The sequence below is a fragment of the Pangasianodon hypophthalmus genome, chromosome 14, assembly GCF_027358585.1.
Source record: "Pangasianodon hypophthalmus isolate fPanHyp1 chromosome 14, fPanHyp1.pri, whole genome shotgun sequence".
Taxonomy (NCBI): Eukaryota; Metazoa; Chordata; class Actinopteri; order Siluriformes; family Pangasiidae; genus Pangasianodon; species Pangasianodon hypophthalmus.
In genome coordinates this window covers 24,181,168-24,204,271 of record NC_069723.1, presented here as the reverse complement: position 1 = coordinate 24,204,271, position 23,104 = coordinate 24,181,168, and the positions used below count along the sequence as shown (strand labels likewise).

The following is a 23,104-nucleotide window of genomic DNA, read 5'->3' as shown; positions in this document are numbered from 1 at the left end:
ACTACAGATTCCATTATAAACTATAGAGTGCAATATAAACTATAGAGTTTATTATAAATTATAGAGGTCAATATCAACTACAGAGTTTATTATAAACTATAGAGTTCAATATCAACTATAGAGTTTATTATAAACTATAGAGTTCAATATCAACTACAGAGTTTATTATAAACTATAGAGTTCAATATCAACTATAGAGTTTATTATAAACTATAGAGGTCAATATCAACTACAGAGTTTATTATAAACTATAGAGTTCAATATCAACTATAGATTCCATTATAAACTATAGAATTTATTATAAACTATAGAGTTCAATATAAACTATAGATTTCATGATAAACTATAGACTTTATTATAAACTATAGATTCCATTATAAACTATAGACTTTATTATAAACTATAGAGTTCAATATAAACTATAGACTTTATTATAAACTATAGAGCCCATTGGAACACAACAACAGTTGTTCATTTGGCCAATAGTATTGGAATGAAGCACAACAGCAAACTGAACAGAGAGAATAGAAAAGGAATGATAGAATAAAATAGAGCGTAGTGTGTGTGATTGTTCAGTGTGTTCTTACTTGAGTCAGGAGCTCAGTTGGAGGGAAAATGCCGAGACAGATGGAGAGCAGCATCCAGCCTTGCTTACAGCTCTTCTGGTTCTTATTCTTCGTCAGCTGCTTACAGATCTGACAGTAGATCTCATCTCTGAAACACACACCAGAAAAGGTGAACAGTTTTCACCTGCAAATTTGTCTTACAAGAAAAAAACAACCTATCTGAAAAAAAGAGAGATAAATATAGTGTACCGAATGTTCGGTCTGCGTAAGGCGTATCCTACGATGACATGCAATTTCTCCAAGGTGGTCATGGGACGATCCATACTGGGTCCTTCTCCGATCAGAATATCTTCATCATCTTCGGCCGTCTCTTCCACCTGCAAAACAGGAAATTAATCAACATTCGATCAACATTTTTTACAACGTGATAACTCATTTTACTGGGGTTCATCATATACGTACATATACATACATATACATACATATCATATATCATATACATACATATACATACATATCATATATCATATACATACATATACATACATATACATACATATACATACCTATCTCATGTAACGCTTCGGTACTATAAAATATTATGCATATCGTGTGTATGAATGCCTGACCTCCTCTTGAATGGCAGAGTGTTTCCTCTTATTGTTGCTGAGTTTGTTCTGTTTTTGCTTTTTACGCAGGAATTTCTGTAGACAACAAGGTTCAAGTTATTAAATCTTGTTAACATGTAAGACAATCATCATTAAGCTATTAATGTATGAAAAAGTAGCTGGTGGATTTTCACCTGATCCAAACCAACGAGGCTACTGAGACGCCGGCCCTGGCGCTGGCCCAGGTGCTGCTGGATGACGTCGGGGGATAGAGTCAAACGAGCCTGCCTCTGCTCGGGAATATCACCCATGAACCTCAAGATGATCCACCAAACAGTTAGACAGGCCTGCAGAGAGGAGGAGAGGAGGAGAGATCAGAGGAGTAAAGGAGAAGAGTAATGATGGAATGATAAGAATAATAAAGCGACACTCACCAGCGTGTCTCCTTCGTCCTCGTGGTAAAGCAGCGGGTGCTTCAGTCTCTGCTGGATGTGTGTGTGAGTAGCAGAGCGCTGGAAATGCATGGCGGAGAACTTTGCGAACGAGAACTCATCATCATCATCATCCTCCTCCTCTTCTTCCTTTTCTTCCTTTTCTTCAGGTTTGTTGTCATTTGTAGCTGAAGTTACTATAATCTGCATGGGTTTCTCTACCACTTTATCCTTCTTCAGTTCCACAGTTTGCTCTTCCTGTAAAAGTAAAACAATAAGGAATACATTCACACAAATGTTTGTATTTATGGCAATATTTAAACCATCTTTCATCATCTTGTTAGATTTTGGATTATATCTGTTTTATAATCTTCCCTGTAAAACACTGTATTCATTAAACATCTTTTTCTACTAATGCACTGATTTATTATGCTGTGAATGTATGTAACGTGTACTAAAGGCAGATTTACACCAGAACCGTCACATCAATTCAATTCCAATTATCATATGTGATATATCAGTTCTTTAAGTAGCAGAAACAACCTGTTGAATTTGATTGGATAAAAAAGGTTGGAAAGTGATCATGAAAAAATGAAATGCAGCTTAAACAACATGGGCTTTTTTAAGCACACCACAAGCTGAAAGATGACATAAGAGCTATGCGCTTGAACTGTGAACCACTGGCCATCAAGTTCTGAAGTAAGCGTTTATTATTTATTACTTTATTATTTTTGCAAGTGTTTCCTTGTTCCTGGTTCCACGGCGTTGCAGTGACATTACCTGTGTGCTGTCTTGCCTCGGCTCCTCCTGTCCTTCTGTGGCATCTGGAAGGAATCCAAACATGTTTTCCACCATTTCCTCATCACTCTTGTCCTCCTCTCTTTTATCTTGAGTCTCACTTGTTCGGCGATTGGTCTTGCTGAGCGTGCGCTGGAGCTCCACAGCCGCGAGTTCCTGTTCCTGACGCTCCTGGGCTGACAAGAACGCCTGGAACAACACCAAGAGGAACCAAGATAGAGAAAAGACAGTTAAATTAAATTGAGAATCAGCCAAAATATCAAGTAACAGGAAATACTATTATCTGTGTGAATATGGTGATATTTTCGGAGAAATGTGTAAGAAATGTACTGTTCTACAGCACCATTAATATAAGAACAGTGTTTTTGTATCCGAGGCTTTTACGCACGTAGTAGGAGGCATGGCATGAAGTTTGAAGTTGGAACTGTACTTGAAGTACTGAATCGGATGATAATAGAGGACATCTTTGATTTGTGTTTTTATTTTCCGTACAGATTTATTAGATCATTTTATGAGAAATTTATTTATAATTCATTCACAGGAGAAAAATGTGGTATTGATTAAAATCCGCTTAGTTGGGAAAAAATTCCTATCCTACGATTCACTACTAAGCGTGTGTAAATTTACATATACTAATACGAACCTGATGTTCGGCTTCAAATCTTATTTTATATACACTGTCAATTTTAAATAATTTATTTCAATTACATACACCAATTTAATGAACATTTTGTGAAACTCTGTCGTTTGATATTAATGACGTGAAAGAGTTTGATTCCAAAACAAGTACATAAATTAAGACAAATAAGCCTAGACATTGAATATGGACAAAAGTAATGGTACCTTATGAAATGAGGAGGAGTTAGTGTGTGTCCATGCTAGCTGTGCTCTGCAATGGCTGAGCTGCATTACTGGAAGATTTAGTGCACACCGCGCTTAGGAGGCGCTCTTTCACAACTTATTTGCCGTAAGCTTTGCCTTTTATGAGTTTTGGAGGCATCACTAAATGAGAATCAGCTGTGCTATGAATATGATTGGTAATTTACAGCTGATTGACACGTACATAAGAACGAAGAAAATCAGCGAACCTTTTGTAAACCTGGCAGGAATCTTTAGTTCGAGTTGTCCTCAAAACACTTGATGAAAACATGCGATGATGTAGACATGCAGTTTGCGTCCTTGTTAGCTACAGTAGCAATGTAGATTTCTTTTTTGACTGAACTGTTCAGACAGCCCAGTATTACATACCAATAGTATTGGCACCCCTTCACTGAACACAACTGAACAAATATGTGTCTATTGCGGGTGCCACTGCTGACAACATTAACGTACAATATGAAACTACTTATTAAGTGCATTATGTTTATTTGACAGAACCATACCCAATATGCATTTGTTGTTGTGTAATTATAATGAATGCTCTGTGTGTGTGAGTGTGTGTGTGTGTGTGTGTGTGCGCGCCTCACATCATCTTTAAGGCGTTTGAGTTGTTTCCTGGCGAGCAGGCCTCTGGTTTGGGCCTGCAGCAGTATGGCAGCATCTCGCTTGCGTTTCAGGTCTTTCCTGGAGAGGTAGCAGCGTGTGTGGTTCTGCAGTGTGACAGCAGCGGCTCGTTTGCGATAGTACTGCAGGAAGTCCTGCCTGGCGTGTGCCACTGCCTGAAGACGCAGCAAACCCTGACGCAGCTGTCAGAGGAGAGAGGAAGCCACTGCTAAAGACAATCTACTACATACAAATGGAACATTAATGATGAATAACATGGTACTTACTTTAATAAACTCTTTCCGGTCTCTGTAAGCTCGCCAATTTTTCTGCACAGTCACAGACGCACTTCTTTTCCTAATAAAATTCTTCCTACAGAGCAACACAAAACCGCAGTGTTCTATTAAACACCCAGCAAAGTGTAGGCGAAAACAAAAATGTGATCAAATGCTGCTCAAATACCAGCAATCTCACTGAACAGACCCATCAGAGAACTGTCCCATGAGGCGTGGCCTAATATTCTAATGTCCACAGTTGATTAACAGCTCTTTTTTTGGGGCGCCAGCCTGCTTAAGTAGAATTAAACACTAAGTTAGCCTTTGATTGCTAGGTTATCTTTCGCTTATATAAATTATTAGGACTTGATATTTTGTACCACTACTGTCCAAGAACAAAACTCTTCATAAGAGTGTGATCTCAGTGACCACTGAATGAAATGTAAGTCTTTATCCCTGGCTTTGCCCCACACATTGCACGTCAAGTTTTTTCTAAAACTGATTTGGAGAAATGGAAGCATGGACATTAGAAGTGTTAGACTGAGGATTAGAGTTAAGGTTGTGTAGAGAGAGTCTGGGTTAGAATTAGAGCTGTTGTTAGAGTTAGAGTTGAGTTGGGGTTAGAATTAGTGTTGAGTTGGGGTTAGAGTAAAAAGTGAGTTGAGTTGATTTAGAGTTAATTTGGGGTTAGAGTTAGAATTTAGTTGATTTTAGAGTTGAGATGGGGTTAGAGTTGGAGTTAGAGTTGATTTAGGGGTAGAGGTAGAGCTTGAGTTAGTGTTGAATTGGGGGGAGTCAATTTGGTGTTAGAATTAGAGTAGAGTTAGAGTTGAGTTGGGGTTAGAATCAGAGTTGATTTAGAATTAGAGTTAGAGTTGATTTAGAGTTGAGTCAGAGTTAGAGTTGATTTAGAGTTGAGTCAGAGTTAGAGCTGAATTAGACTTAGAGTTGAGTTAGAGTTAGTGTTGAGTTAGAGTTAGATTTGAATTAGAGTTAGAGTTGAGTTAGAGTTAGTGTTGAGTTAGAGTTAGTGTTGAGTTAGAGTTAGATTTGAATTAGAGTTAGAGTTGAGTTAGAGTTAGAGTTGAGTTAGAGTTAGTGTTGAGTTAGAGTTAGATTTGAATTAGAGTTAGAGTTGAGTTAGAGTTAGATATGAATTAGAGTTAGAGTTGAGTTAGAGTTAGTGTTGAGTTAGAGTTAGATTTGAATTAGAGTTAGAGTTGAGTTAGAGTTAGATTTGAATTAGAGTTAGTGTTGAGTTAGAGTTAGATTTGAATTAGAGTTAGAGTTGAGTTAGAGTTAGATATGAATTAGAGTTAGAGTTGAGTTAGAGATAGATTTGAATTAGAGTTAGTGTTGAGTTAGAGTTAGATTTGAATTAGAGTTAGATATGAATTAGAGTTAGAGTTGAGTTAGAGTTAGATATGAATTAGAGTTAGAGTTGAGTTAGAGTTAGATTTGAATTAGAGTTAGATATGAGTTAGAGTTAGATTTGAATTAGAGTTAGATATGAGTTAGAGTTAGTGTTGAGTTAGATATGAATTAGAGTTAGTGTTGAGTTAGAGTTAGATATGAATTAGAGTAAGAGTTGAGTTAGAGTTAGATATGAGTTAGAGTTAGTGTTGAGTTAGAGTTAGATATGAATTAGAGTAAGAGTTGAGTTAGAGTTAATGTTGAGTTAGAGTTAGATATGAATTAGAGTTAGAGTTGAGTTAGAGATAGATTTGAATTAGAGTTAGTGTTGAGTTAGAGTTAGATATGAATTAGAGTTAGAGTTGAGTTAGAGATAGATTTGAATTAGAGTTAGTGTTGAGTTAGAGTTAGATTTGAATTAGAGTTAGATATGAGTTAGAGTTAGTGTTGAGTTAGAGTTAGATATGAATTAGAGTTAGAGTTGAGTTAGAGTTAGATATGAATTAGAGTTAGAGTTGAGTTAGAGTTAGATATGAATTAGAGTTAGAGTTGAGTTAGAGTTAGAGTTGAGTTAGAGTTAGATATGAATTAGAGTTAGAGTTGAGTTAGAGTTAGAGTTGAGTTAGAGTTGAGTTAGAGTTGAGTTACCTGTCTTTGTGGCCGAGCATCACTCTCTGGATGATGAGTGCTTTCCTGTTGAGTTCCTGCTCTCTCTCCAGCTCCAGAAACGAGTCGTGATGATCCTGAGGAGAGACAAAGATCAAACGAATGACCACTCAACACAACTCAACACAACTCAACACAACTCAACACACAAGAGATATAGCATATATATCGTGTACCTTAATTTAAATATTAAACTGGTTAAAAAAATTAATTCTAAATAGCACTGGAAATTAAAAAATGTTTAATTTAATTAATAATTCATTTAATTGCATCTAATTTATATAGCACCTTTCTTGGTAAATTTTTATTATAATATTACACAATAATGTTACATTAACCAACAAACAAACAAACACATAATGAAATAAATAAAATTACATCCATATAGCACCTTTATCAAATCCACTGGCACATTACAGCAGACATAAAGTTTACAATGAGTAAAAAAAAGTGTACCTTCTTACAAAAATGCTGAAAATTATGATAACTTTTTTCCAATCAATAAACTTTTAATATCAATAACAACAATAATGATATTAATAAAAAATTAATTAATTGATTAATAAGTCAAAAATGCTGCACGCACCTTGAGAAAGATCTTGGTCTTGCCGATCCTCCAGTCATCTTGGGATTTAATGACAGCTGTGCAGATGGCTTTACAGCATTCAGATGCAGGTTCCTGTTAAAAACACACACACACACACACACACACACAGACACCAGATCAGCATTCACGTCACAACACAGGTAGAGTGAAATACACCCTGCTTCCTGCACCACACAGCGGTTCTAACTTCGCACCTTGCTGGGGTCGCAGTCGGTGGTCTTCAGTAAAACTCGATAGCGTCCCAGGAACTCTTTGAACTTGTGCTGGATTGGATATCCCAGTTTGCGGACTTTGATGGTCTCCAGGATGCCAGAATAACGCAGCTGCTGCATGCACAGATCCCGATCGAACACCTGGATCAAACACACAGCAGATTTACAGACTTACGGTGCTGTGTAGAAGTATTTGCCCCCTGGAGTCTTCCCACATTACATAACGTTCCAACCTTAAACTGAAATAGACAGGTGTTGTGTTTATATTTTAATTTATATAAGCTAAAAACCTCACTTCAATCATCTGGACAACACACACACACGCACTGTGGTCCATAGAGAAGTACATCAAAAGCTACTTTTATGACACCACTCAACAAACCCCACAGCCTGGCTAAAAGAAAAAAATTACGACGTGAATCTGAAGACACCACTGACTTAAACAACACGGTTATAAAGATAGGTCTACTAGGATCAGGAAACCATAAACCTGGAATATTATATATTAGATATTAGATAATATTGGAAGAAATAAAGTCTACGCACTAACCTTTCCTTATCAACTAATCAATGACCTACAAAGAGACAATAAGGAGATTGCAGAACACTTTAATTGCACACTGGTGGACTTCATTCATCTGATTATATGGCTTCTGATGGAAATGTTTGCTACTGAGCTAACAAAAGCTTTTAGATCTGTATTTAAAGTGTAAAGTGAGCATTTGATTGAGAAAGATTAATACATTACTCAAACATCTGGAGCTTTTAGTTTCTATTATTCTATCAGTTTATTTATTTAATGATTTATTTCACTTTATCCTGCTGCTCTTTGTTAATTTACCCAGTTACTCATTATAGTGATGTATGTTGTGTTCTTTTGAATAATTACATTGAAAAAATATATTTAAAAAAAGTGTCACCAGTGCTTGTGTAGGGAGTGATTATTTATGTAAGAGTTTTTATTTGTAAATAGGTTTACATTTTATTGTGGACTTTTTTAGTCCAGGTGGACTAAATTATTTTATTTTATTTTATTTTATTTATTTATTTATTTTTTGCAGATCTGTCATATAAAATTCCAATAAATTAATTTCAATTTCAGGTTGTCACACAGTTGCTTTTTTTTAAATCTCTTTTTAGAATTGCACTTGTAATTTGTCTTTTAATCTTTTTTTTATTTAACCTAGTGATATTATTTTTGTCTTTTATGATTAGCTTTCATTTTATTTAATATTCTTATACCTTATATTTTCTTATTTTTCTTTTTGTAAAGTGCTTTGAATGACCTCTGTGTATGAATTGTGCTATACAAATAAATTTACCTTGCCTATTATTTTTACTACTACTACTACTAATAATAATAATAATAATAATAATAATGGTGATGCTTTACTTATTTAATGATTTATTTTAACTTATTAAAATATGATTCTGAATATGAATATATATATAAAAAAAGGTTGCACCAGAGCTTACATAGGGGGTGAAAATTTATGAAATTAAGTTTTTTTAATTAGAAGTAATTTAGCATTTTTGTTTAGATTTTGTTGGCCACTTTGCTGATATAAAATCCCAATAAATTAATTTTAATTTCAGGTTGTAACACCACAAAATGCAGACAAGTTAAAGGGGTGTGAATATTTATGCAAGGCACAGTACAGGAACTGAGCACATCTAAGAATCTACCATGGAGAGCTTGCTGTCGTTGGGTTTGAAGCAGCGGATGAAGAAAGGCTGGCACAGAGACAGGGCCTTCATCAGAGTGTCCAGCGACTGTCTGAACTGGCCGCTCAGCGTGGAAATCTGCCTCCGCTGCTCGTTCCCCTTCTGTAACGGCTGACAGAGGGAGAAGGTGTTTAGCTCGAGGTGTATTTGCAGAAGGTCAAAGTGAAGGTGATCTAACAGAACGTACCCGTGTGGGTTTCTTCTGCGTGATGATGATCCTGTGGTGGTGGTTGTTGTTAACAGGGTTGCCTTGGCAGTTGTTCAGCTCCGTCTCAAAGATCTGGCTGAGCAGCTTGCTGGAGGATTTCTGGATCAGCTTGATGATATCCAAACTCAACACGTCTCGGTTCTTCTCCAGAAACCCTGTGCATTTATGGAACACAGAAGGACAGATGTTTGGACATGAGGAGGTTAAATGCGTTTGACTGAAGCTCATAAATCATAGTTTCTGACCTTCACACTAGGAAAAGATAAAGAAAACGCCCCCTCAGCTTGGTCTCCTCAACCCCGAGTTCAGCAAGTGACGTTAAATCAACATGGCCGCTCACAGTAAGCAAAGTAGCACGTCTTAGCTTTAAATGAGTTATACCGTATATACAAGTACTAGCTTCAGATCAGTCAAAACACAGACATGTTCACTTGTTAAACTGACTATACAGATCACTGTTCTGAGCAGGAAAATATACATCACTCCGCACAGTTAGCTGGCTAGACTGCTTCCAGCAAAAGACAAACACGGAGGCGTCCATAGCGCATACATGCGGAGCTTGAAACTTCAATAATTCAGAGCTCCAACTTCCCACTTCTGAGTTAAACTGAATGCAGCATAAATCCTCCAAGGGAGGAGCAAATTGTGGGAAGCATTATAATGAGTGGGAACAATCTGATTTTAAAATTTATCTATAATAATAAAAAAAATCCAGAATTAGATTCTTCAATTAGCAGAAAAAAAAGGGGGGATGGTCACAGAGCTGTCTCCATAATGTAGTACAGTAATGGGAAAAAGAAACAAACTCCCAAATTTCAGAAGAAGAATGAAGAACATATGGCAAACGCAAAGTACAAACAGAAACTTCAGGGCCTTTAGAGGATTCCACTCAAAGAATCGTGTGAGATTCTTCACCACCCCTAAATTAAAAGCCTTCGTAAACCAAAGATGTTGTTAGACACACTGTGGTGCACCAATGGCGATCATTTTCACACCGTTTGGTCACGCCCAGTTAGACAACTGTTCTGGAAGAACTGAGAGATCAGCAGCACTGTGGTATCAAACACTTCTCCGTGACTGGTATCATAACATGCGGTACCTTTGCAATCGTAGTAGACGACGCCGGCAAAGTGTCGGACACCGAACTGCAGGATGTGGTTGGCCTTGGGTGGGATGTAGATCTTGCTGCTGTGGTGATTAGTATTCATTTTGATCAACATGGACTTGTCTGTGCCCTAAAAATAATAAACAAAAAAATAAAACATCCACTTTCTGGATGAACCAGATTTTCATTGTTCATCTGGTTCATTTATTTAATTCTGTGACTTCAATCAGGCGGTTTTATTTGTAATCCTGTAATACTGCACCTTGGGGAAGTTGGTCTCCTCGTCGATCAGAGACAGCAGGTTGAGCGGCTGTAAAGCCAGCAGGTCAAGCGTGTGCTGGTTATCGGTGAAGGAGATGTTCTTCCACGTGACACCCTCTTTGAGGTACTCCTCCTGCTCCATCTTGAAGATGTGCTCCACGAAGAACTGCTGCAGCTGCTCGTTAGCGTAGTTAATGCACAGCTGCTCGAAACTGAACACAAACACACCCACCAACACCACATACTTACTTATTCATTCATTCATTCATTCCTGATGTGTGTGATCCGTTCAGTGTGATGCTCTGTTCTTACCTGTTGACTTTGAAATTCTCGAAGCCGAATATATCCAGCAGACCGATGGACTTCTGAGTGTAGGAGCTGTTCGCCTGCTGTTTATGGATGGCGCTGTTCATTTTCCCAAAAATCCACATAAATAGTTTGGTGTAGATAGCCTGAGTAGCAAATAATCGAATTAATAACAAAGATTAAAACTGTTTCTTTTTCTATTTTTCCCCTTTTTTTCATAATCATCTGTAAATTAACAAGTTGTCTTTTCATTATAAAATATAAAATGTAGGCTGAAATTGATTCTACAAAGAAGAATAGCGATTGTCCCAATCAGAGCGTCAGTGGTACTGACCAGGGATTCATTTAGAAAAAAAAAATGTTTTAACATTGAAATGGGGTGATAAAAACGGTGACCACCCACAGTGCTGAGTTATAAAAACTGCATCAGGACTTTAAGTCTTTGCTTAAAGTCATAAAAACACTTTTTAATATATGTTTAGACCAAAGTTAAGATGTGAAAACAGCAATACATCAGCTATCTCTGAATGTCACACTCCCACGTTAGCAGAGAAAATTACAACTAGGTTAAATGAGAAAAAAAGGCTAATAAATGAATTAGCAACATGCTAGTGTTAAACCACTAAACTACTCTTGCACCTGCAGAAAAAATCTGTTTCTAATTCGAATGTCGGATTTTTTTATCACCTGAAATTCTAGCGTGTGTAAATGAAACGCATTCACATTCAGGTTTTTCATTTTCCTTCATACATAATTATTATTTCTGTCAGGAAACAACTGAGTAAACATTCTGTGTCCTGCTGTTAAATGAAAATAATCAACAACATTGTGAACAATGAAGCGGAGTGACAGTTACCACCCCACGCTTACATCACAGCCCCAAGTGTTTTCCTCCTGTGTTTATTCCACAGCAAATCTACCAACAATTACAATTTATTGATTTATTTATTTAAGAATAACACATCTTACTTTTTATCTGTTTATAGTTACATTTCATGTTGTGGAACATCAGTGAAACAAGTTCCTGTTCTCACTTACGTTATAGCAGCTATAATCAGTTGTTCCCTCACCAGAGTCAACGCAAGTTGTCATGTTATCGAGAAAACGCTAAGAAGAAGCATAAGCTCCTCATCCTGAAGATGTCGGAAAACTTAAAGTTACAGCTTCACGTCTGACTGTTACAAAGCACTGACACTGGAGACTCCTTCCATAAATGTGAAATACACATCTCCTTACGTAAAGAAACTGCTACCATATCAATGTTTTTTTATCCGATTATATGGAGAATCTGCTGTGAAGTTCCTGGGAATGAGCTGTTACTATAGAAACCATAACAGATTGGCAGAGCCACTGTTATAGAAAATTAATGAACACTTTCTGACCAATCGGAATCCAGAACTCAACAGTGCTGTGGTGCCTACACTTAAATCACCTCTGAATTACCTGAGCATCATTTTATTTAGACAGAAATCATTATCCAGATTTCTGTTGCTCTTTAGATGATTTGTCGTTATCAGTGCAACATGTGACCTGTATATCTTTCTCAGTAAAAGTAAAAATTAATTATTATTTAAACAATATTTTTGTGCCAGACTCCACTGAACACCTTAGATTTTTGAAATAATAATAATAATAATTTACCTCCTTTACCTGAGCTTTAAATTTTGTTCAGGTATTGCTATATTTTGTTCTTTTTTCTTTAAATATTAACCATTTTTGCTTACAAAAACATCGGAAACAACATTTTTATTGTAGTTATAATGTTCTGTCCTTTTTTTTAAATTGTGATCTTCTTACACATGAACAATCTATTTCCTTTTTAATATATCATATTTAGAAAAACTCAAACTTCATGTCATGCAATTTTAAGTAATAAAAAAAGCATCTAAAGAAGCAGGAGATGCCTTTTAAAGGATTGATGTATGAAAGGGTTAATGGGTGTTAAATGATCACCTTGGCCAGAGCGTCCCTGCAGTCCAGAGCCTGTTCTGAACTCAGAGGTTTCGTCAATTGCTCTTGTTTGGTCATAAAAGTGCGAGAGGTCAAACCCATGTCCAGATGTGTTTTATCAACCTGGAGAGAAGAAGATGAAGATGAAGATGAAGATTGTATATTGTATTGGTGTGAAAGAGTTTTGGTCAAGAAAGTGGTGAGAAACCACCTGTACCATACAAACCCTGAAAAATATATATCCAAAATAAATAAATAACTCACTAAATAAAATATTATGGTTCACATTAACATTCACATTGTATTTTCATATTTTAATATTTAATTAGCTAAACAAAAAAATAAAAACATGTGAAAGCATGTTCTAATGGCAGTAAAGGTGAAGTAAAGGTCAGGATGAAACCCAGGTGTTACCTCTAACAGCTTAGCAGCAACAGTGAAATGATCCGAGGATGAAACTTCACACGAGTCCATGTTATTCACCGTCCCGGCTAAAAGAGATGCAAAAACACCATGACGTCAAACACGCCGCCATTTTAAATCAATGATAAATCGTTAAAACGTCTCGAATCAGAGCCGTGACTCACCTTCAAATTTGATGTTGCCCAGGTGAAGAATGGCCGCCAGTAATTTAAATATATCCCAGCATTCCCTGTCGGAGAAGGTGAGGACTTTGAGGGCTGTGCGGATGCTGTTGAAGTCTTCTGCATCGTCCCGTCCTTCGCATGTGATGCAGCTTCCCTGAGATGATCACAACAAAAAAAAATTCAGAACATTTTGGAAGAACAAAGTGACTGTTTGGACAAAAAATAAAATTTACTATTTAACTCGAATAAACTTAGTTGTTTTTTTTAAAGTTTAGTGATTCTTGTAGTTGTTCTTGACATACGATGCTAAAGCTGCTAGAAAAAATATTATTAGAATTCTATTATGGAGTGATAGTAGCTGGCTAAGTACAAGCTAGCTAGCTATTCAGCTATTTATAGTTAATATCAACAATACAATAGATATCAACAACATCTTGTTCATATTGCAGCTACATAGGTACCTCTACTTAATACATTTTTTAATTAACCATCAGTTAGCTAGCTATGGAGGCTAACATCGTTCCTATACTCTCTGAAACAATGTTTACCTTTTTTACGCCTTTTTTATTAACAAAGCTTGTCAGTGAGATATATTTCAGGTCTTTCATTAAAGCTCTGCTGTAATCATAACTCTTTACACTTTACATACAATTAGCGAGCAACCATTTAACAACAATAGCATTTTTCTTAACTTGGGTAATGATAGCTAGCTAACTAGCTTTAACCAAAACTTATCAGTAGTAGTAGCTAAGTTTGGTTTGAATGCTAGTGTTGGTGAGGAAAGTTTGTATGTTAAAATAAATTATATTGCATTTTTTTGAAAATTTGTTACATAATTTGAATAAAGTAGGCTAATTTTGAAATCAGTGTTTTCAGTGTGTGTTAGTTAGCTAATGTTAGCTTAATTACACAATGCTTTACATGTGGCTTCCACCAAACTGTTTTTAAATCGAAAGTGCAGTTTACTTCTAGCCAATCAGGGGCTTCAGGCATGCTAAACTGGTAGCTATGATTTCCAATTGCTTTTTAGCTACATTAGCATCTTAGCTACAGACACCAAGCATGTCTTGGCTGATCGACTCCATTTGGGATGAAATTATTTGTAGTAGTTTTTCAGATGTTCAAACCTCAGTGAGATAGTTGAACTGCGTCGCTTCTCCGAGTGAAAGGATGTTTTTATGCTCTTTGGGCATCCCTGACAGAAGGCAGTAAAAAATGTGGTAGTTCCTCTCCATTGGGGCCTTTGGAAAAAAAAACACCAGAGTAAATAGAGTCAAGCAGATTTGAATTCATATTTAAAAGTTTATGAATTGTTCATTTTTTTCGCAGGTGCTCACCTGATGGCAGACGCGAGATTTCTCCAGCAGGTACTGGTCCATGCGAGCTCCTTCGATCACACCGTCTTTATTAAAGAAGATCTCGACGTACTTCCCGAAGCGGCTCGAGTTGTCATTACGCGTTGTTTTGGCGTTTCCAAAAGCTGTGAAGGTCATCAAAGAGACGAGAAGGTCATTTATGATTTATGTTCATTTGATGTAACTCATTTACGTTCGTTAAAGGGTGGGTAAAGATGTTAGGCTCCTGTAGGAATCTCTTCTGAGAAGTTGGGTTGTTATGATGTTACCGTTGGAAGTGGTGTTTGATTGGACGGTTACCTCACAGTTCATTTTTTTCAATATACTGATTCATTTTTGTTTATTATCGTCTAGCCCTTCTTTTTTTCTTTACTCCAGCAGTTAAACACCTTTTGGCTGTGTTTAATCTGCTACGTTACGTTACTTTGCTACCTCTGCTGTCACTCCTAGCGCATTCCTAACTTTATCATACGCAACAGCTATCCAGAACATGACACTGCTGACCACAACTAAACGTAACAATGTTCTGGTTTTGGCTAAGCAGCTGTGTACACTGCCATGCTAGGTAAACTAGATCTTTTTTCACTCAGTGCACCTCACAGTCTTTCCTCACAGCCGCTCTCTCTTTCAGCTTGTAACGACAAAGTGATAAATACTGACAGTGTACAAGATTTTATGGAAGAGTAGTTCTCAAAAATATCTTTCTAAGAAAGCAAGCGCACATATATACACACCATATAAGGATTTTTAAAACTTTTTTCACTTTATAATAGTTTTATTTAATTTTATTAGAATGAAATTTAACCGGTTAAAAAGCACATTTCATTACTCGCTCACTTCCTGGTCAGGGTCGTAGTGAATCCAATTATTATTTTATAATAAAATAATCTTTTTAAAATATACTAAAATATGCAAATGAGTAAATAAATAACTCTGCATTAGCTTTCACAGCACAAAATTTCAACAACTAATTTGCATATCAAAAATCCTTTTTTTCAACAAATGAATATTGCTCAGATTGTTATTATGAGAACACACCCAAGACTTTGATCTTTCACTTTCAGAGTTTCACCTTTTCATGGTTTATTGATTAATTATTTACAATTGCTGCATTATCAATGTATCGCACAAAAAGAATAGCACGAAGAATTCGTAATAAATATTTCCCTTCACCTTCACCACTGGCTTGTGTGTTATAAATGGCTGATTAATAAGGTGATACAGTTTCTTCTTTCGGCTGCTCCCGTTAGGGGTCGCCACAGCAGATCATCCTTCTCCATTATGGAAATCTGACTGTAAAGGACATTAGACACTGGATGCTTATTAACTGCCTTTTACTTAATTCTGACAAGACAGAAGTTCTTGTACTAGGACCACATGCAGCTAGAAGTAAGCTTTCTGATTACATAATAACTCTGGATGGCATTTCTTTTTCATCATGTGCAGCAGTAAAAGACCTTGGTGTGATTATTGACTCTAGTCTTTCTTTTGAAGCTCATGTAGATAATATAACTAGGACTGCTTTCTTTCATCTCAGAAATATTGCTAAGATAAGAAATGTAAAGTCACTACACGATGCAGAAAAACTAGTTCATGCTTTTGTTACTTCTAGGTTGGATTATTGTAATGCCTTACTGTCTGGATGTTCCAGTAGGAGCATAAACAAGCTCCAGTTAGTCCAGAATGCAGCAGTGAGAGTCCTTACTAGAACCAGAAGATATGATCACATCACCCCTATCTTATCCACACTGCATTGGCTCCCAATCAAATTTCCCATTGATTATAAAATACTACTATTGACCTATAAAGCACTAAATGGTCTCGCGCCACAGTACCTGAGCGAACGTTTGGTCTTTTATGCTCTGGCAGGCGGAGCTTCTTATAAAGCCCCACAGTTATGGAACAGCCTTCCACTTAGTGTTCGGGGCTCAGACACAGTGTCAGTGTTTAAGTCTAGGCTGAAAACATATTTGTTTAGTCAAGCCTTTTGTGAATGTTTTTTTAGGTGAAGGAGCAGATCTGGAGGGTTCACAGGCACAGAGAGTTGTGGTGAACTGGGATGTTTGGATGCTGTCTCCCCCACTCTCACGCGTTCACTCAGGTTTATTGAAGGTGGAGTGGCTGGCTGCATTATGTCCCAGGACGCCCTCGTGTCTGTGTTAGCTTCTGGCTCTCCCTTCTAGTTATGCTGTCACAGCTAGACTTGCCAGAGTTCCTGCTTGCACTTTGCACACAGTGTACATTGTCCTTAACCATTACGGGACAAAAAAAGCATACCTAACAATCTCTCTCTCTCTCTCTCTCTCTCTCCCTCTCTCTCTCTCTCCATCTCTGTTGAGTTACACATTCTACTCCTGAGATACCAGTGATCCTGACCCCTTCTGCTCTCCGGACCTGTCTTATCCATCCTGATGCCCTGCTTCTGGTTGGAGATGGATTTGGACTGCGGTTCATATGGGCAGTTGTACTGTGATGGCTTGGGACTGCAGTTTTGCACTCAGGTCTCCATCAGTAAACAGTGGAGAGGTTCAACAAAACAGACTTCATGTGAAAACTGTAATGAATTTCCTGGTTACACAATCACACTTTTTGTCCCTGTAGTACACAGTTATAGAAGGGAATGATTCATAATCGCACTATCCGGTGTCACCCAGATGAGGATGGGTTTCCTTTTGAGTCTGGTTCCTCTTAAGATTTCTTCTTCATATCGTCTCAGGGAGTTTTTCCTCACCACTGTCACCTCTGGCTCACTCATTAGGGATACATTCATACATTTACAATTTATATCCTGAATGTATTTATTTCTGTAAAGCTGTAAAACTGTGACTATGTCCATTGTTAAAAGCATTATACAAATAAAATTGAACTGAATTGGTTTATGACCCACCTATTTGATTTGGAACAGGTTTTGCACTGGATGCCCTTCCTGACACAACCATCCCAGATTTTTTTGTGCTTAGGACAAGCACTAACAGTGCACTAGCTTGTACAACCCCAGTGGCTGGATTTGGTGCCCAGTGTGGGGCTCAAACCCATGATCCTGAGATTAAGAGCCTCATGCTCTACCAACTGAGCTAGCCAGGCACTAATAATGTTATACAGTGAAACCGGGACTTTTTCAAACTAGGTTATAATACAAAGAAAAATTCCACCACTACTGAAAAGAAAATTTTGCGGTTGGGATCTAGACAGAATCTAAGGACAATTCGAGGAACTCTTTATGGTGCTAGAGTACAGCTAAATACTCTTCCCACTGCGGCAGGACTTTCCTGAAGCCAAACGCTTTCAGAAGAGAATTACTGAAAAATTCATTATGTTTATGGCATTACTTTTCCAACCCCGTGGCCCCAGAGAGCTGAACTTCAGCGCTGTAAAGCAGGAAGTGATGGAGACGAACACTTTACCTTCCAGCACAGGGTTCGCCTGCAGGATCTGCTGCTCGATCCACGAGTGCTGACCGCTCACCGCTGCCAGAAACTGCAGGATCAGCTTCGTACTTTCCGTCTTCCCTGCTCCCGACTCCCCACTAGTGCACAAACACAGTAAAGGAATAGTTTAGAAAAAAGGCCACGCCGTCACAAAAATGCTGACCAGTGGGACACATTTAGTGTGTGACATTTCCTCCTTTATTTCTGTACTTTTACTTCACTAAAATCAAGATGTTAATTTTTAAAAAATTATATCTGTAAGACCTGAACCAGTGTGTGAAATTATGTGAATGTTCCTGATTTTTAATGAATCTTTTAGCAGAAATCATTACATATCTAAGGGAATATCTAAATATTTGTTGTAGAAAATAAACTTTAATAATTTGTAATGTAATAATTTAATACTGACAGATTTAAAAAATGCCTGTTGAACTTTTAAAACAATACATATAATAAAATTAATGCTAAGTGTAGTTAACAGAATCAGAATATATATAAAAGTATACAAATAATGTATTTATATCAGTAATTGTCTCTATATTACTTGTTGTGAAAGTGTTACAGTTACAGAGGGAAAATATTCACCAAAAAAAAAAAACTCTGATATACCACAATTCTGGACAAAGCATATTAGCCTAATGTCCAGTTTTCCACCATAACTCTGCCTTCGAACTTTGAGAAGCGTGGCCTAAAAGGGTGGAACGACACAGTCACAGTGCCCTGACCTAAATGCTGACAGCAATAAACTCCAATGACCTGCACTGTAAAATCTGTCATCCTCACAACAACCCACTGCTTCAGTTTTTTATGATTATTTTTTACGATTGTTCTAACCACAGGAGCCATAAACGAAGGCAGACCCAATTCACAGGAAGAGCATTCTCCTCCCCACCTGATGATGCAGCATTGGTTACGCTGGTTTCGCCGCATGTTGTAGTAGCAGCAGTCTGCGATGGCGAAGACGTGGGGGGGCAGTTCGCCCAGACGACGCCCGTGGTACAGACGCACCTGATCCCCCGTGTAGATGGGCAGCAGCTGATACGGGTTCACGGCCACCAACACCGAGCCGATGTACGTCTGATTATAAGGAGAAATAGAAAAAGGAAAGATGAATCAAGTCATGAAATAACTGAAGCCTTGCATAATAATAAATAAAATGAAATTGGAATGCTATCAGCTTTGGAATTCAATCAGAATAAAATCTAAATACTGGCAGTCTAAGAATACAATCAGAATAAAATCGGAATACTATCAGCTTCGGAATTCAATCAGAATAAAACTTAAATACTGTCAGTCTTCAGAATACAATCAGAATAAAATGGGAATACTATCAGTCTTTGGAATACAATCAGAATAAAATTTATATACTGTCAGTCTTCATAATACAATCAGAATAAAATCGGAATACTATCAGTCTTTGGAATACAATCCGAATAAAATCAGAATACTAGCAGTCTTCAGAATACAATCAGATTAAAATCAGATTACTTTCAGCCTCAGAATAAAATAGGAATAAAGCCTAAATACCGTCAGCCTCGGAATACAATCGGAATAAAATTGGAGTACTATCAGTCTTCGGAATACAATCAGAATAAAATCAGATTACTTTCAGCCTTGGAATAAAATCAGAATAAAACCTAAATACTATCAGCCTCGGAATACAGTCGGAATAAAATTGGAATACTATAAGCCACAGGTTACAATCAGAATAAAATCTAAATACTATCAGCTGGAATATTATCAGATTACTATCAAACTGGAATACATGTTGGAATAGTTGGTGCATTACTTGAGGATATTTAAGCACTGATTTTTCAGATGCAAGCACTGAGTGAGATTAGGATTAACTGAATTAGGATCAGTATTAAATGCTAAAGCCTGTAACTGAAGATAAACTTTAGTAGTGGAATCACTTTCTTCACGTTGAGTAATTTGTTTAAGCAAAACCAAAATCATCTATTCCACAGCTTTTCAGGCTTACATTTCGAAACGCTAAATTAAAGCAGTTTAAGTGAACCTTGCCCATCCTACAGCTACTGTTACAATCCTACAGCTATTGTTACACTGCTATAGACTGTTACACTGCTATAGACTGTTACACTGCTATAGACTGTTACACTGCTATAGACTGTTACTCTGCTATATACTGTTACACTGCTATATACTGTTACACTGCTATAGACTGTTACACTGCTATAGACTGTTACTCTGCTATAGACTGTTACACTGCTATAGACTGTTACACTGCTATAGACTGTTACTCTGCTATATACTGTTACTCTGCTATATACTGTTACTCTGCTATATACTGTTACACTGCTATAGACTGTTACACTGCTATAGACTGTTACTCTGCTATATACTGTTACACTGCTATATACTGTTACTCTGCTATAGACTTTTACTCTGCTATAGACTGTTACACTGCTATAGACTGCTTCGACTAGTTTCTATTTAGTAAAGTGAGTGAGTAAAACTGAGCAACACTCTGTGAGTTCCGTGAACTAGAATGATGAGGAACTTCCTGAATATAAAATGAAATGTAGAGGGCAGAGGTTGTGGATGATTCAGGAGTTTTAACGCGTTCACCCCCACCCTGTTGTTCCACCACACGTGTCGTCTCTGAAGACTTCCACCAGCGTTTAATGACGCTAATAATAATGAGTTGTACAGTTTAATCACAGAGGTGTGCTGTTGAGGGTCAAAGTTCTTTAGCACAATTACACCACAGTGCTGCTGAATTCTGGATTGTGATTGGTCAGAAGGTGTTGATTAATTTTCCATAACAGCAGCTCTGACAGTAGCGCAGCTGCAAATCACATGTTTATATTAATGTGCTCGTTCTAATACATTATCATTCCTATAGTAACAGCTCATTCACAGGGACTCGTATTTTGTAATCTAAGTGTAATTATAACCTGATTAAAAACCGTGTGAATCATTGATATGGTGACGTTTTCTGTAAGGATTATTTATTGTATTTTTCCAATTTTAAGTTTTCCGATATCTTCAGGACGGAGGAGTTTACACTTCTTTGCGGTTTCTTGGTAACATGACAAGTCATTTTGTCTTATTACTCAACAGAGAGAAAAAAAGAGACTCTGGTGAGGGAATGACTGTTTATAGCTGCTATAATGTAAGTGACAACAGGAACTAACCTTTTAAATGTAACTATAAACAGATAAAAAGTAAGATGTGTTGATCTTTCATACAGTACTTAAATTCTGGGTTATTTTCCTGTTACAGCATGTCCTGCCATGTTTAAATCCGTATATATTGCGTTAGATATATTTAGTTGTATATATAGTGCTTTTCTCAAACCCCATGTCCACCAAAATACCACGTATTGAACCACATCAGGATAACAATGAAACAACACACTCGTCATAGCCTGGCTTCTCATCCAGATCAATTCAATCACTAAACTGGCTGCGATGACCGTAACAGAAAGCGACGAGCATGGCTGAGGTTTTGTTTAGGTGAAGAAGATTGATGAATGAGTGTGCTTACGTAGATGATGTCCTGTTTGTGTCGGATCAGCAGGTTCCTGAGCACTCCGGCCTCAGTCAGATCACCCAGTTTGATCATATCTTCCACTCCCTCCACCGACGTGGGGTGCATGAGTCTGAGAGACGCCTGCTCGCTCTCCGACACACACCGCTCCTGAACACGGCAAAAACAGCCCATTATTACACAAATATACATAACAAACTCAGCCAAATACAGCATATATCAATGCGTTCTTATAAAACAGACAGAAAACACAGTGTTTATCAAACCTTTATGAGACGACGTTAATGTTTCTATAGTAACAGCTCATTCATGGGGAAGTGTACGGCAGCCGCATCACACAAACATTAAAAAAATGTGTGAAAGTGTTGATATGGTGAAGTTTGCTGTAAGGAAGAGTTTATTAACTATTTATGGAAGGAGTCTCCAGTGTCAGCGCTTTGTAACAGTCAGAGCTGTACTGCTGTAGAGCTGTAACTTTGAATTTTCCAACATCAGGACAGTGGAGTTTATGGTTTGTGGTTTCTCGGTAACATGACAAGCTTTTGTCTTTTTTACTTCAAAAGAGAAGCTGGTGAGGGAACGACTGTTTGTAGCTGCTATAATGGAAGTGAGAGTCTCGCAGATGTACCACAATATATAATATAGCCCTTTTTCAGAGCCCTTTTACAGAATCCTCCACCTCTGAAACAGTAAAACACACTGTATAATAATTCTTTAGAACACACGATACCTCTACAAATACACAAAACACATACAGCATAGTATATCAATTCCCTATTACTGAATATACGGCTCCCGAAACAGCAAGACAGCCAAGTACACCACATTTTCAAAGCGAAACAGGCCAAATAATGTATATAATCAAACATCTACTATATAACACACACAACACACACACACACCTCTTACAAGTAAAATATAAAGTATATCAAATATACAGCTCCTAAAGCAATGAACAGCCAAATACACCATACAATAAACACTCGACGCAAAGTACACAAGGGAGTAAAGCACTAATAATAAAATCTTTTTATAGAAAAGATATACACAGCTACATACACTTTATATTGGAGCTTTATTACAAAATACACAAATAAATACATATTATAGTATTGTAGAATGCATCAGCAAAACAGCCCAGAACCACCTTTCTAACAGAATACACACTTCCTGGAGTAGCAAATCATATCACCAGAATATCCAATCCAAATATAATGTACTGTATATAAAACCACTTTTTCAAAACACTTTCAAAATAATTTGTATTCAGTGTAGGGAGAAGATCTGCTGAAGATCTGATTGTCTCTTACCTCAGGTAAGGAAACACAGTGAGTGGATTTGTTGAAGGGAAAAAAGTCCATGGCAACCATGGCAACGTTCTCACATTAACAGAAATCTATTATTACTAGCTAACTAATTAAGGGAGACTGGGGAATGTTGGAACAAAGCACATGCATCTACAGACCAAAACAACCATCTGAACGAAATGGTCTCATTCCAGTTCCAAGAGAACTCCAACAGCACACCATGTTTTTGACTTGCAACATCTTTTTGTTTGTTTGTCTGTTTGTTTGTTTGTTTGTTTGTTTTTGTGGTTCTAAACCAGTG

The 23,104-nt window shown here is 37.1% G+C and overlaps 1 protein-coding gene and 1 non-coding gene across 2 annotated transcripts in view; both read right to left on the bottom strand.

The window, feature by feature from the left end:
* The window catches only part of myo7bb (myosin VIIBb), a 39,998-nt gene that overhangs the window by 14,270 nt on the left and 2,624 nt on the right, over positions 1-23,104 (bottom strand). The window contains exons 3-26 of the mRNA XM_026934988.3: positions 21,494-21,646; positions 18,876-19,060; positions 17,960-18,081; positions 14,538-14,680; positions 14,328-14,441; positions 13,201-13,354; positions 13,028-13,104; positions 12,617-12,736; positions 10,670-10,809; positions 10,359-10,569; positions 10,091-10,226; positions 8,971-9,146; positions 8,745-8,894; positions 7,041-7,199; positions 6,826-6,918; positions 6,222-6,316; positions 4,173-4,257; positions 3,870-4,088; positions 2,386-2,592; positions 1,609-1,863; positions 1,369-1,521; positions 1,196-1,270; positions 816-943; positions 588-714 (exon numbers count right to left, since the gene is read on the bottom strand). Coding sequence (XP_026790789.3) covers positions 588-714; positions 816-943; positions 1,196-1,270; positions 1,369-1,521; positions 1,609-1,863; positions 2,386-2,592; positions 3,870-4,088; positions 4,173-4,257; positions 6,222-6,316; positions 6,826-6,918; positions 7,041-7,199; positions 8,745-8,894; positions 8,971-9,146; positions 10,091-10,226; positions 10,359-10,569; positions 10,670-10,809; positions 12,617-12,736; positions 13,028-13,104; positions 13,201-13,354; positions 14,328-14,441; positions 14,538-14,680; positions 17,960-18,081; positions 18,876-19,060; positions 21,494-21,646 — 3,477 coding nt within the window. The remainder of the gene's footprint in view (positions 1-587; positions 715-815; positions 944-1,195; positions 1,271-1,368; positions 1,522-1,608; positions 1,864-2,385; positions 2,593-3,869; positions 4,089-4,172; positions 4,258-6,221; positions 6,317-6,825; positions 6,919-7,040; positions 7,200-8,744; positions 8,895-8,970; positions 9,147-10,090; positions 10,227-10,358; positions 10,570-10,669; positions 10,810-12,616; positions 12,737-13,027; positions 13,105-13,200; positions 13,355-14,327; positions 14,442-14,537; positions 14,681-17,959; positions 18,082-18,875; positions 19,061-21,493; positions 21,647-23,104) is intronic.
* Positions 17,567-17,639, bottom strand: trnak-cuu (transfer RNA lysine (anticodon CUU)). The gene has a single exon. It is a non-coding gene; the product is annotated as a tRNA-Lys (tRNA).